Source organism: Cryptotermes secundus, unplaced genomic scaffold (assembly GCF_002891405.2).
Source record: "Cryptotermes secundus unplaced genomic scaffold, Csec_1.0 scaffold2018, whole genome shotgun sequence".
Lineage (NCBI taxonomy): Eukaryota > Metazoa > Arthropoda > Insecta > Blattodea > Kalotermitidae > Cryptotermes > Cryptotermes secundus.
In genome coordinates, this window is record NW_019729955.1 from 28,671 (window position 1) to 43,238 (window position 14,568).

At 42.8% G+C, this 14,568-nt stretch overlaps 1 protein-coding gene across 1 annotated transcript in view; it reads right to left on the reverse strand.

Annotated features, from left to right (window-relative positions):
* Positions 1 to 14,568, reverse strand: part of LOC111865926 (cytochrome P450 9e2) — an 88,099-nt gene that overhangs the window by 27,379 nt on the left and 46,152 nt on the right. Inside the window, 2 exon segments of the mRNA XM_033752036.1 lie at positions 2,648 to 2,815; positions 6,892 to 7,401. Coding sequence (XP_033607927.1) covers positions 2,648 to 2,815; positions 6,892 to 7,401 — 678 coding nt within the window.

The window sequence follows — 14,568 nt, forward strand, 5'->3', positions numbered from 1 at the left end:
CTAGAAAATGTGGGAACCTCAACATCTCACAACCCTATGGGCCTCCACAGCCTGTTACAGTGATACCTTTACGTTTTTACTTTTACTTACTTGCCTCATTCTATCTTGCAGCCTTGCATTGTCACGTTTTTGTCCTTGATACACTTTCCCAGGAATTCAGTTGTTTACCACATTCTGGTAGCGCAGGACTCGAACCCTGGACATCTGGATCTGTAGCCAGAAACTCTGACCACTTGACAACAGAGGCGGTCTAAATAGATGTATAGATACATGAAAAAATGAAGAATAATTTCTTCAGACACGCGATGCCGTATGGTCAGGTAGAAAATCACCGAAATTTCGGAGGGGTATACCGCTTGCATCTTTAGTGCTAAGAGCTGGTTGTCTGCTTCGCTTACCCTTCGATCCTCAAGAATGAGACCATATGTTACTCCGAAACGTCAATGAACTTCTATTCGGACTGCACTGCATCACATCCCGGAACAATGGTAAATGTGACATGTTGACCCCTACCTCCCCAGCTGCACGTAGCTGTAACGTAGTGCTCGCGTAATAGGCGAGTAATCACCCCGCATCCTGGTAGCTATGCAAGGCGCAACGCGCGGTGACGTCACGAGCGGAGCCAGGGGTTTACGGTCAGTCGATTCTGGACACGGGAAAATAAATGGACAAATTATCACCAGTGCCCCCGCACTACGCCTGCATTCCGAGATGAACCTAACGAACAGAATCCTTTCGATATTTCTGTCATTATATCTTAAGTTCAAATCAGCTTCTACAGCTAGGCTACCCGGTCGAGGGTCGCGTACATCCTGGGAAAGCAGTTATCTACAAAGACCCTACTGTTTACGCACTCTTCCAACGGGGCACAACTTCCTCACAATTAAACGTCAATGCTACTGAATTCGTTCCTTTACAACGGACGTAAAACCTGCGACGGCACAACAAGAAGAGGTCCCCATAGTGATATCGGTCGGCGTGACGATGACCTACCAAGAAACGGAGGCACGTCCAGAACACGAAAAGCCGGCTTCAGTGCACAGGAAACCTGAGGCGGCAGAACTACTAGAGGTACCCGTACAAGACGCCGAAGTAATGCCGGTCAGAGAACCGAAGAAGTAAAGGCGCAGGGACCGCATTCGACGAAATAAGAAGAATCCGACTCGGGAAAATTGCGAACACCAGAATAAATTGGCTGTCGTCAGCAGGAAGGTGTCCCGCCGTGCAAGAGTGTCATGGCGCCGGAGAATCATCTTCAGGAAATCTTGGACCCAAGGAGATCATGTGTCCCGGATAAAGTTGGCTGCCATCTGCAGGAAGATATCCTGTCGCGCGACAGTGGCACGACGTTGGAGAAATGACTTCAAGAAGGAAATTCCCCAGGGAACCTTCGGATACCGTACAAAGGACTGGGCACCAAGGTCTCGTACCAGCCAGCGGCTAGAAGTCCAGGAGGAACAACGACGTCAGCGAGTGCAAACAACGCATCAAGAGCTGTTACGTCGATATAAGAAATTTCCGACGAAAGACCTGATGAAGGATTGACCTCGTGAAGGGGATGACCCCCTCCAAAACGGAAAAAGAGACTTCAAGCAGAGGAGGAACCGGTAGTGTAGAAGTACCGGCCTCCCAAGGAATAATGAAAGCGATGGATGAATGGGACACAACTGGATCTTCTGCCGGGCTGAAAGGAAACCACTCGAGACGAGTTGATCTTAAGAAGGGAGCCGTTGTAACAGTAGGAGGACACAAAGAAGATGCTGCAAGAACAGTCACCGAGGAAAAGGAACGGGGATGCACCGTTAGGCTATTCGGGACGAACAGCCTTAAGGAGGGAGCAGTGTGACATGTTGACCCCTCCCACCCCNGTGGCAACAGGCACCACTGCGGCTATATAAGGGAACTGCACAGCAGCTACGAGTTAGTTGTTATGTGGCTACAGCAGAGTTGTAATGTGGGCAGTCTCCGAGTTGTAAAGTAATAGTCGCCGAGTGTGATATCAACAGTTCTCCAGTCAGCCGCCTACTGTTGGAGTATAGCCGCCGTCGCGGAAAGAAGAACCGGACGTGTGTGTGATTGTGTATTTGGGAGTGTGTAATTCAGGGAGACTTGTATAGCTCCTGCGTTATTAGTACGTGAAGACAAGTGAAGATTGTGTTAAGAGATTTTGTTGTAGGGTTTGTAAAGTGTGGAAACCCGTAATATTGTGATAATTAATTGTAGCCGTTATTTGTAGATTGTTCAATAAATCAATTAACGATCTCTAAGGCGTATTCGGTAACGAAACACGTTACAATATGTTACTCCGAAACGTCAATGAAGTTCTATTCGGACTGCACTGCATCACATCCCAGAACAATGGTAAATGCATGAAGAAACATACGTGCAAAGTTAATTAAGAAAGCACATGAGTAAATAACGTAAGTAAGTAAACAAATAATATAAAAGTAACAAAACAAATAAATGAAAAACACAGTAACTAGATTACTTCAAGTAATCCAGAACCTTTTTGTTTTACCTTTACACCGCTTCCAGAAACTTTACTTCGGCACATGTTCGAACGCGGTCACACGGAATTCAAGGTTCCATATGTTTACATGTACATAATCAGGCTAGCGTAAGTGGTTTGTGTTATGGTATTACTTACCTCGTTCTATCTTGCAGCCTTCAATTGTCATGTTTTTGTCATTAATACACTTTTCCAGGAAGTCAGTTAGCTGTTTACCACATTCTGTTATCAAGACGAACATGCTCTTCATCTTGCTGGATGTGAAAGCAGGGCTCAGAGTGGATCGCATGTCCTTCCATCGTTGTCCTGTGAGTGAATGAAAGTGTGAATAAATAAGTGAAACAAATCATATTAAAGTGAGATTAATTCCGTTTATTAGTCCTCCCCATAAACGAATGATGAGCTATATCCGTGAATAAAACTAAAAGCTAAAAGTCCATCTCCGTTTTTGGCATTTCAACATTCCCATTTAATTTGTGCTAAATGAGACTTTGGCGTTTCAACATTCCCATTCAATTTGTGCTAAATGAGACTAAGTAAACGACTAAAGATACGCATATGCACAGGGCTTGCGATGAAAAGGGCGATAGGTTGATGTGACAACGAAAAAATTTGCTGCCTGCGAATGCACACGTATAACCCCACCCCCAAACTTTTTATGGCTTCTTATCATTGTTCTGCGATTTGATAATCTGAGTCCGTCTCCATCATGAAAATCACTCTCACTTTTCATTTCTTACTGTCTGGTTGGGAAACGAATAGTCTTCTATGGTAATACAGGGACAGAGCGTAGTACACAAGCGCAGTCCTATTCTGTCCTCGTAAGAAGTTTTGCCGCAGTTCTCAAGTTTCTAGTTACCTATGCTTCTCTAACAAAACCCGACCCAATCTATGCAAACCTAACCCAACCTAACGTCGCCTGACCTGACTAACCTAACGCAACAACAGTTACCAAAGGAAGTATGTACATCTATAACCATGGAAACCGTGCCCGAGGGCAAGCCAGGCATCTGTCCATCCTTTATATTTGTGGAAAAATTGAAAATGAAAAGGGAAAATAATACCCCAACACATGTATACCAAAAATTAAGAATGGAAGAAATTGAACATTCTTTGTGGCCCCATATTTTTTTTTGATACAGAGAACCAAAACTCTAGGACAATTCGTAAAGTGCACTGAAACACCATGTAAGCCTATATTCTGACTCCCTTCCCCCGGATAAATTCCTGGAGACGCGCATGTCCGTAACAAGGACACAGTTAGCTAGAATTGTAAGGCCATGGAACATTTACATACAGAAACTTCCAAGTGGTTAAATATCCTACTTGTGACAGGTCGGAGAATATCCATTTTATTTCTTAAATATATGAGAGCTACAATTGTCATAAACATTTAGAATGCATTCACTCATACTCAGCATCTTGATTTATCTAGTAATTATCGACGCGTACATTATATTGAATTTGAGATATCTTAAGCTTTTTAATTGCAGGAGGAGATTGTATCAATTTCCAAATTATTTATAGGTTTAAGAAATAAGAATTTGTTGATTTCATTGGTTTATGTGCTATGTCAGTATTCAGGTTAACATCCTTTCTTAATACATCTGTTTTTATGCAGTGCCAGTGTATCGGTTTATGAACGAGTATTGTGTCAAAATATATATTTACGTGCTGTGTAAATATATAGGTTCACATTTTGTTTTAGCGAATCTGTTTTATACTATGTCAATGTATCGGCTTACACATTATGTCAAAGTATCTATTTACATGCTATCTTAATATAAGATTTATGCTGTGTCAATATTTTACTGCGTTTGGCTACTGAAACGCCGTTCTGATTTGTAATTGGTTATACTAACAACCTACAAGTAGTAACTACAATTACTTATTACATTATTGCGAGTTTATAGAATTTACACTCACTTCACGCTATTCTCTTCACTCTATCGGCTGTAGTTTTCACATATTTATATCACGGAATCTGTACAAATCACAATGAATTACACACTCCCAATCTCACTGCACTATAGCACACATAAAGTCTTGGAGTCGCATAATAAGTCTTAACTGTCTGACTTCTCAGCTATTACTCGCTATCATATATTACACATAGAATCTTCCAATCACACTTTACATCCTCACAGGCCCACCTACTGCATTCTTATGTACTCCGTTCCACCAGGTTCCACTACTCGTTTTCGTCCAGTCTGGCCTTCGTCATGTACCTTCGAATCGGACAGCATGGAAACATCATGATCAACAGTACTGTTGCGTCATCCAAGCGTCAATGACGTCATCGCGGCGCATCGGGTAGGAAACATGTCGCGTGACGGACACATACTGTTGTGTGACTTCACACTCCGCATATGAAGAAAACACTGTTCCCATACTGTTGGCAGCGTGTGTTTGCTGGCATTGTCTACCAACGGGTATACACGCCACAATATATAGGTTACATTCTGTGTTGGTGTTATCAGTTTTTATGCTGTGTCAATGTATCGTTTTACATGTTGTGTCGAAGTATCTGTTCACATGCTGTGAATTTATAATTTTACATACTGTGTAAATATATAAGACTTATGCAGCGTCAATATACTGGATTACATGCTGTGTTAGTATATGTACACGTGTTTACCTGTCTTACCTGTCAGTATATGTCTTCTATTCTAATCGAGGCCTGACTACAAAAATACTGACTGGGCTTTTCTCTGATTTCCCATAGTCCCACAGCCAAATTTTGGAATATTACCTCGATAACATCACGACCGCCTTCTTCCAGATCCTTTCCACTTCTTCATTCCTGTTACAATCCAAAGTAACACAAACCTACAAAACATCGGCAATATTTTCTTTTTGCCTAAATATCTTTGAGTGTACATCATGCTTTGATTAGGCAGTCTTAAGGGCAAAAGCTTCGGTCTTCGGCATTACCATTATCATTCCAATAATGTGTTTAAAATATTGTACAATACACTAACTTCTAGTGATGTAATGAATTATAACACTATTTATCAATGATGTATTGTAGCCGTACCACTAACACCACCAGCTTTATTTGTAATCAATATTTTTTAAGTAATAACATAGGATGTAGAAAGGAAAATTCAAGAGTGACTTAGCCCAACTCTTGGTTTCAAGAATAGGGTATGCTTCAATCCTACAAAGACCAGGCAGGAAGCACCCCGCAGAGCTTTCCTGGAAATTCAGTTCGAAAGTTGACCGGTGGGATCCTTTGGTAAAGTTAACACTTGACAGGTTTTTAACTCCGTAAGTCAAAAGTGGGAAGGACCTCAACGTACGCTACTTGTATAATTTTTCAAGCTGCTGTCAAAAACGACGTTAGGACTTTAAGCTGCAAAGTCCCAAATTACAGCTAGGTGTGAATTGTGGATAACTCCCTAATTTCGAATTGTTCCAATCAGCCGAAATTAGGGTAGTAACTTGGAGGCGGAGCTGAAGCTGTGAAGATTTCTTGTTTCAAAGCAGTCAGTCTGCTAAAGGAGTCTCTGAACAACTCTTCAAGTGTACAGCCGAAAAATTAGCATCACTGGCAACTTGGTTCAAAAGTCAAAGTTAGAATTAAAATTAAGTTTAAGAGTGTTACTGGAACAGTCTCTCATAACTGGGCAAAATTAATTAGACGCAAAAATTACTGTGAACCTTAATTTGGCTTAAAAGTTTAAGCGAAAGTGTAATCACTTCTAAGTGTTGTGCTAAAAATCAGTCGATAAATAACTATCCAGGTTGCAAAAGTTTGAGTGATTTCAAGTTTGTTTAAGGGATTAAAGACAATTGGTGTTACCTGAATATCAAAAAGTGCTCATTAAACCGTGCAGTGTAGTGCATAGCTATAAACACTCTTATTTTTCCCGCTAACGCGAGGCCTCTATGCACCCTGAGACAGAATCTCATTGCTCTAGTGCGAATGCAGTACATATCACCTGTAGTTTTCGGTTCATTCCCCCTTTTCCTGAAAAATAAGCCTTTATAGTAAGCTCACTGGCGCCCAGCATTCATGTAACCCATATAGGGCAAACATCAAATATCCACAACAACAACAACAACAACAACAACAACAACAACAACAAAAAGGAAAGTACTGGGCAAGAAGGACCCAGCAGCAACCTGCAAACTCGGAGTACCAACAGGTGAGAGGGAACGGTTGGAGGAGAAGCTGCAACCAGCAACAAAGGGGCCAAAAAGGACGGTTAGATAGGAGGTGGCGCCAAAAGTGTAAGCAAACGGTTAGAGTATATTCAGAGGTGTTTTCCACACGGTTTAGTTTATTCTTTAGTGCTCTGAGAAACATCCGAACTGGCAACAATTCTGCACCGCTCAGTGCCACAGAAGCAGTAGACTATTCGGAATGAAGAACTCACCTTTGAGATTGAATAGACCCTTTCCGAACAGCGGCTCAGCTTCTTCACTTAGAGGAGATCGGCGGTCCAGGAAGTGCTCAAAATCTTTCACGGTCACCATCTTTATGAGCTCGGGATCTCTCAGCACAAAAACTGGATTAAAGAATTCATATACACCGCCATATTTATGGCCTTTAAACCTGTTGTACAAGTCAAGAACAAATTCAGGGAAAGAAACCATCCTCAAAGCCAGTGGTCCGACGTTCCCAAAGAATGGTACAGGCTTGAGGTGCGGTACATTTTTCTTGGAGAAATGGTCTTGGGTCCAAGTGCCAAGCAAGTACAAGATAAGACTTATAAGACCCGTGGCCAGAGTCCATACCCACATAGACTCCAGCATCGCGAACTTTCCACTCCAAACTGTGTTACACAGGTGTAGCCAAGTGGGAAACAGTGCAGTACTACACCGACTGCTGCTTTGTAAGCAGTCTCCAATTTTCTCCTTAGCTCCTTTTAGTGTGATTCGAAATTCTGTAAAAAAAGAAATGAAAAATCAATATTTGCCCTAGTATGTTTCTCTTTTATGATTTATCTTACGGCGTTGAGATTATCTCGGACTGCGCGGGTCCATAACATCGAATGGTAGGATCCATGATCTGGATAGGATTCGTACAGACACCATCGAGGCTTAATTATGGTGTTATCTAGACAAGTATACAGGACCTGCGTAAAACCACGAGAATGATCAGTCGGGATAGCCGGTGTCCCGGCCGATATTCGAACACAGCACCTCCCAAACACAAGTGTATAGAGTTGCCATTACATCAACCACTTGGTTAGTGTATTTCAAAATAATTTCTTTCACTGATACATAATATTTTTCATACCTAATTGCATTATCACTGCCAAAAATCTGTTCCAGTAACTCGTTCGTTGTGGTCACATGTCGTCATGTGTATCTTCTTAAGGTTCATAATTTTTTTCACTGTTAGTGTGGTGGGACTAAGTCTCTTGTATTGCGGCCACCTCTGGTCTATTGTACCAGCCCCAGATGATAGGTGAGGGTAATTGTGAAGCAATTGGTGGAATGAAGATTGGTAAGGGAAACCGGAGTACTCGGAGAAAACCTGCCCCAGCGCCACTTTGTCCACCACAAATACCACTTGACCAGACCCGGGATCGAACTCGAGCCGTCGTGGTGGGAAGCCAGCGACTAACCGCTTTGAGCTATGGCGCGGCCCTGTTTAAGATTCATAACACTTATAATAATACAGTTCTCGTATGATGTATATGTAACTAAATTCAAGGGGTGTATTGTAATATCTGTACACCCATGGTTCTTTAGTTCTGATATACGAGTATATGTAGGGAAATTTTTGCATTTGTTGGTCGTTTCACAGCTCTGCGCTCCATGGCGATCAGTGCACCGCCGGCTGCAAGGAGCATACGAATTATGCCGATGAATCCAATATGCTTGTTGGTCAATAACGTTCAGAATGAAGTATTTACAATTAGCAGATGCTGGTCCGCTACGTGTAGGCATTCCTCGCACCGTCGGAAAATGTTTTGAGTTACCCGTTGAAGCTGTTCTGCTTGAATATTTCCAGTTTTCCAATGAATATTCTCTTTTAGTTCTTCCGTTCGGGAGTTACTGTTGTAAACTTTGTCCTTCAAACAATCCCAGAAGAAATAAATCAAAAGGATTAATACCAGGTGAATTTGCTAGCCATATATCACTGCTAATAATTCTGTCCCAGAAGACATCGGAAAAAACCTGTACAGACACACGTGCAGTGTGGGCATTAGCTGAGTCTTATTGAAACCTGCCAAAGTCTTTCTTCTTCGTTTAACTCTGCAAACAACTGCTCGACAACGACTTCTACATATCCTCCGTAATTAATTGTATCGGTAAAGAAACACAGGTCCACCAATCTTTTTTTGCTAACACCAGACACCCACTTTCTCTGGACGGAGCAGGACTTAGTGGGTTAGATGTGGATTCCATGAAACCTACTAGTGATTACCCTGCGTGTTTATGTATCACTGCAAGTGAAACCGCACTTCATCAGAAAAGAAAGTCAATTGCTGACCGATTTCACCTTCGACGACACACTGCAGAAACCAACTGCAAAAATGAAGCCTGCTGGCTAAATCGCTTGGCTGCAAGGTTTGCGTGGATTATTGTTGGCTCATAGGGTGAGTTTCAGCAATTTTGTTTCAGTTCTTGTACCAGAGCTTGACATTCCAGCCTCCTGAACCAAGATAACTGCTGGTGTAATTGTTCATGCTATTTAAGTTATTTGCCCTTCTGCACATTTTAGTGAATTTCTAGTTGTATTATACAATTCTAGTTCCGACATCATCTGACGTCATCCTCAGCAAGCACTGGGCTCATATGTTCCTTTTTCCTGCCTATTAAGACTGCCGTTGATCAAATTTTATTCACCAAATTGTGAACTATTTGTCAACTGGGAACTCTTCATCATGGAATTTTCGCCGACACTTATAGCAGACCCGTATTTCACATAGGTGTCTTGCAGAAACACGTGTTTCTGATCCTAATCTTCAGTCTGACCATTCGGACGGCTGGTTCGATCACTGCTCCATTGGTTGGCGGATCGATCGATCGATTGCTCACTTACTTGCTTGGTTAATAAATTTGGATTAAAGTGTTTTACTGCCTTCTCCAGGAGTCAGGAAGGCTCAGTCGGCATAGCTACTGGCTCCTGACTTAAACGGCCTCGGTCCGATTCCTGACAGGGCAAAATTGTTTATTAAGAACGTCGAGACGAGCTCTAGGGTCCACCCATTCTCCTGTTCAATGGGTACCTGGGGTTCTTTTCCCTGGGGGTAAAATGACAGGGGCGTGAAGCTGACCACTCACCTCCATCTAGTGCCAAGGGTAAGAAAGGTGCATAGTGCTTAACTAATAAAGCGCAAGGACAACTTTACCTTTTGCCTTATGGTTTTCTTGGATGTGATACCGTATAGTCTGGTAGGAGAATCTTGCTACCTCCATCTTCGGGGTGTCACATTCGAAAGAATCAATACCATCGCGAGGAATCAAGTGTCATATACTCAGTTGCACTGCTTAAGTAGTGTAAGTTATTAGTCTGTGGGCTATACGACCAAGGAATCCGCGTTCCATTCCCGGCAGATGGAAGATAATATTTCTCTTTTCCACAGTATTCAGACTGGCTGGGCCCACACACTTTCCTGTCTGATGGATAATGAAGGCTCTTCCGCCGAGCCGGGACGTGAAGCTGATCACTTCCTCCATCCAGTGGCTAGGTTAAGAATTATGGAGCTACGATCGTATATGTCTGCTCCCCTATTCGTCTTCATGGCATGATGCTCACTTGAAACACTGGGGCAACTTCAACGAACCCTTTTCTTTGCATTGTACCGTACTGACTGAAAAGAATAGCAAGTTTTAAGAAGTGGAGAGGAAGTAGATTTGTACTCTACGAGCCAACATGTATAGCTATACAACGGCGTGATAAACAATTCCTCGCTTAAAGCATGACAAAAATTCATGATCATTGGTAGGCAACGACTCAGTATACACGTCCCACAACCACACAACAATAGGAACTGTGTTCTCTTTGACTCTTTGCTAGGTCATATAACTATTTTGACAACAGTAGAAGTATTTTCTGTGTGGTACGTGCCACTGGGATATATATGATGAAGTTCAAGTGTCAAATTGTCTTCCAGAGCTGTAGATTTACTGCTTAAGTAGTTGGTGATCCAGAGATAAGTAGAGAGTCTGGCGATTATTCAAGAAGACCAGAAGAGCGGGTTTGATTGTGAGACAGTGTATTTGAAAGAGGGGGTTTCCCAACGAGTGTTATAGAGTCAGATTTCGACGTTGACTCAGAGGATTGAGTGGGCTAGTGGTGGACATTGTTCTTCAGTGACGTTAGTGGAGTGACTGCGAACTACGAACGGAGTGACGTGTCCAGGGTGGCGGACGTCCCAGTGCCGGGATACAAGCCGTTCTGGACAATAAATGTTCAACTTTAAAATCAGAGTGCCACAGGTTAATAGGACAATTTCCCGACGCGGAGGCACAGCTGAAAGTTCTGTTCAAAGTGCTGGGCGACATTGAGGATGTTGCAGCGCACACTCCAGCTTCCGTGGGTAAGAGCGAGCCATGGTCTGTCGTCGTAAACTCGGCAGAGGAGAAGAAACAAAACCCCTGTAAAGCCATCAGTCGCAAAACCCTATTTAGTGCCCTCTATGGCTCATTCAAAATAACCCTTCACGAATTAAAGGCTGTGCTCAAGGCAAGTATCCCAGCAGGCCAATCTGAAAACTCAAAAGTCCGCTGCCAATTTCAGCACCACAGTGCCCCAATCATTATTCCCCTGCGGGAAATGGTGATTTACTGCATATTTTCATCGACCAAAATATCAGAGTGTCAGATGTTACTGTCTCAGATATTTTGGACTCAGATAACCTACCAATAATATTACACATACCGGATCATGTCAAAATTATGAATATTTCGGAACCAACTGAGAAAATCACAGATTGTAACATGTTTCAGAGCCTCGCCTCTGAATTAATATCACCGAAAATAAAAATTAAATCGGGGTAGAAGCCGATAAAGCGGCGCGCGACTATACAGCCTCTATTGCTTCGGTATACTGTGGTTGTCGAAAAGTAAAGTTACACTTTGGACCCCGCCATAGCTCAAGCGGTTAGTCGCTGGCTTCCCACCGCGGTGGCCAGGGTTCAATCCCGGGTCTGGTCAAGTGGGATTAGTGACAGACAAAGTGGCTCTGGGGCAGGTTTTCTCCGAGTACTTTGGTTCCCTTGCAAATCTTCATTCCACCAATTGCTCCACAATCACCCTCACCTATCATCTGGGGCTGGTACAATAGGCCAGAAGTGGTCGCAGTACAAGGAACTTAGTCCCGCGCCACTAACAATAAAAAGGAAGATTACACTTTCGGACACAAAGAACTTCCTGGGCTATATCATTTGTTAAATCGTAGCAGACGCTACGAAACTTGTTGTAAGAAACCAGGAATCCAGCGTGTAAAACGACAGTTAATTCGGCCACGGAGTCAATCAGGCGCATGACCCCTAAAACGCACTTTAACTGGGGGGAAGAATAAGTAATGCACAAGTCAAACATCTGGCTATATGGTCCATTGCAAAATCCCTCCTAAAGAGGGATGGACCGAGGGCACCAATTGATATTCATGGTTCGTCAGGCCTTAAATTTAATCCACCCGAAAAAGCCAACGCAATGCTGACTGTTTGGAAACTCAGCTCACAAAACATGATATGTGTGATGAAATCCATGAACGGTGGGTGGAGGCTAAAGTTCAAGCTCTACTCGAAGACACAGACAACAGCCCACCTCTTCAGAGGATAAGTCCATGTGACTTGCAGAAATAAATAAATTCTTTTAAATTGAAATTAATTAATTAATGGAATAAATGACATTAAAAAAATGCGTCAGGCACCTTCCAAGACGACCATTGGTACACTTGGCCCATTTATTCAGTCTTTGACTTCGGCTGTCTCATTTTCCAAGTCCTTGGAAGGAAGCAAAAATCATAACCTTGCCGAAACCCAGCCAGGTCCCAATATTCCCTAAAAATTTACGTCAGATTAGACTCTTCTCCACGACAGGCAAATTATTCGAGAAAGTTATTCTGAAAATACTCCAAAAGCACGTTGAAAAAGAGGCCTGTTTAACGCAGGTTAGTTTTGTTTCTGTGCACGTAACAGCACGACACTGCAATGTATGAGGCTAACGGACCAAGTGACCTTCAATTTAAAGAATAGAATTTTTATGGCTGTGGTGTTCTTGGACATCGAAAAAGCCTTTGACACCAAATGGCACTCTGGCTAACTATATAAGTTGTCAAAATTGGAATTTTCGACCAACGTGATCAAGCTTACTGGCTCTTTTCTCTCACAACGAAAATTAGGTGTTTCGATGAAAGGCGAAATGTCTACGTCTAGGGAAATGCAAGCAGGGGCGGCACAGAACATTTATTAAGGTGTGTTCTTTATCAAAAGTGAGATATTAAGCTCTTACATTATTCTGACCCTCCACAAAACATCTCATTAGATCTGTAATGAATTACGCTAGTCCCGCCTGGGAATTCACGGCACATACCCGTCTAACGAAATAGCAGCTCCTGCAAAAACAAGGTTCTCCGCACAATTGGCAATTTCCCAAGGCGCACACCGGTCCTCGGTTTACACATGGCTTTCAAAACTCTGTACGAATACGATTATATAAGAAAACTGTGCAGGCAACAAGCAGAAGTCATACAAAATTACGGTAACGATAATGTTCACAATATTGGACAAGGCGAGGCCTGACATAAAAAGTATGAGAGGTTTAAGCTTGGCTGCGGTCAAGTATATGACCGTTCAAGTGACTAGACTGCCGTTGGAGCGGAAGCTACTAGATATATGCTGTACTGAGCCTAGACTGACAGACGCGCTCTATATATTATATTGTGACGGGTTACCTTACGTCCACACTGCGACAACCGTTACAACCGGAACGGACACTTCCACGTGGAAATTGTGGAGTTCCCGCAGCGACAAATCGTAGCAACGAATTGTCGTTGAGTAACAACGAATGAGACGAAACACGTTACCGGTGTAATCTATAAGGAACGTTCCCGTAACAACGGACTGCCTGAACAGCGGTAACGGAACCGCGAGAAATGATGTCTGGTATCCGGTCCGCGTAACCCCTATATAAGCAGAGCTTACGACACGTACAGAATATAGCCGACGAGAACGAGGCAGTCTTGAGATAGCGCCGCTGAAGACAGTCGCGATCCAGTCATGGCCAAGGATAGTTGAAACGTCGCACTGAGTATTGAGGCAGTAGTTGTGATACTGCAAGTAATAATAATTGTGAGCTCTCCAATAAAGTTTCGCTATATCCGAGACCCACGAGAAGTTATTTGTCGAGTGACATACCCAACATGTAACAGTATATATATTTTTAACATGCAAAATGTAAACATCTTTTACATTATGACAAATGAGTTACTATTGCAGGCAATGACTCTGATAAAAGACGGACACGTCCTCCCGTCAGAGAGAGCGCCCCACAAAAACAAGACCGTACATATAAAACAGTAATATCTATCTGGTCATTAGCCCCTGATAGGACTCGACGCAAAGACTGACTGACTGACCGTCAGTCGCAATGTGATTTTGATTTTGATTTTGATTTTGAAATTATCGAATCGATAAGTCAGCTATACCATGTCTTGACTAGAATCAGTGAATTGAATGAAACGTGTGTTGGAGAGAGTGGTTTATACGAACTTCATGTTACATAGTTTTGCGGTTGGCAAAAGTGGTGTAGGTGAATTTTGCAGCTCACCCGCGGCTGTGCGTAGTGCTGTGCGAAACAACAAACGGCGAATCTGAGCATAACCAAGATGGCGGACGTCCCAGAACGGGATTCCGGAAATAAAGGCGACAGGAACTATCATAGCTGAAATCTGACTGCCATGCCATAACGAACAATTACCCAGAAGCAGCTTCTGTAGTACAACAGGTACATAAAATGATAAGTGACACTGAAGCCCTTGGTAAATGAACGCCGGCTAGGGTGAGTGAAAGGTCTCAGTGGACAACTATTGTGAACAGTTGCGGAGGACACGAGATTAAAATTTTGTAAATCCTTACATCGGAAGCCGC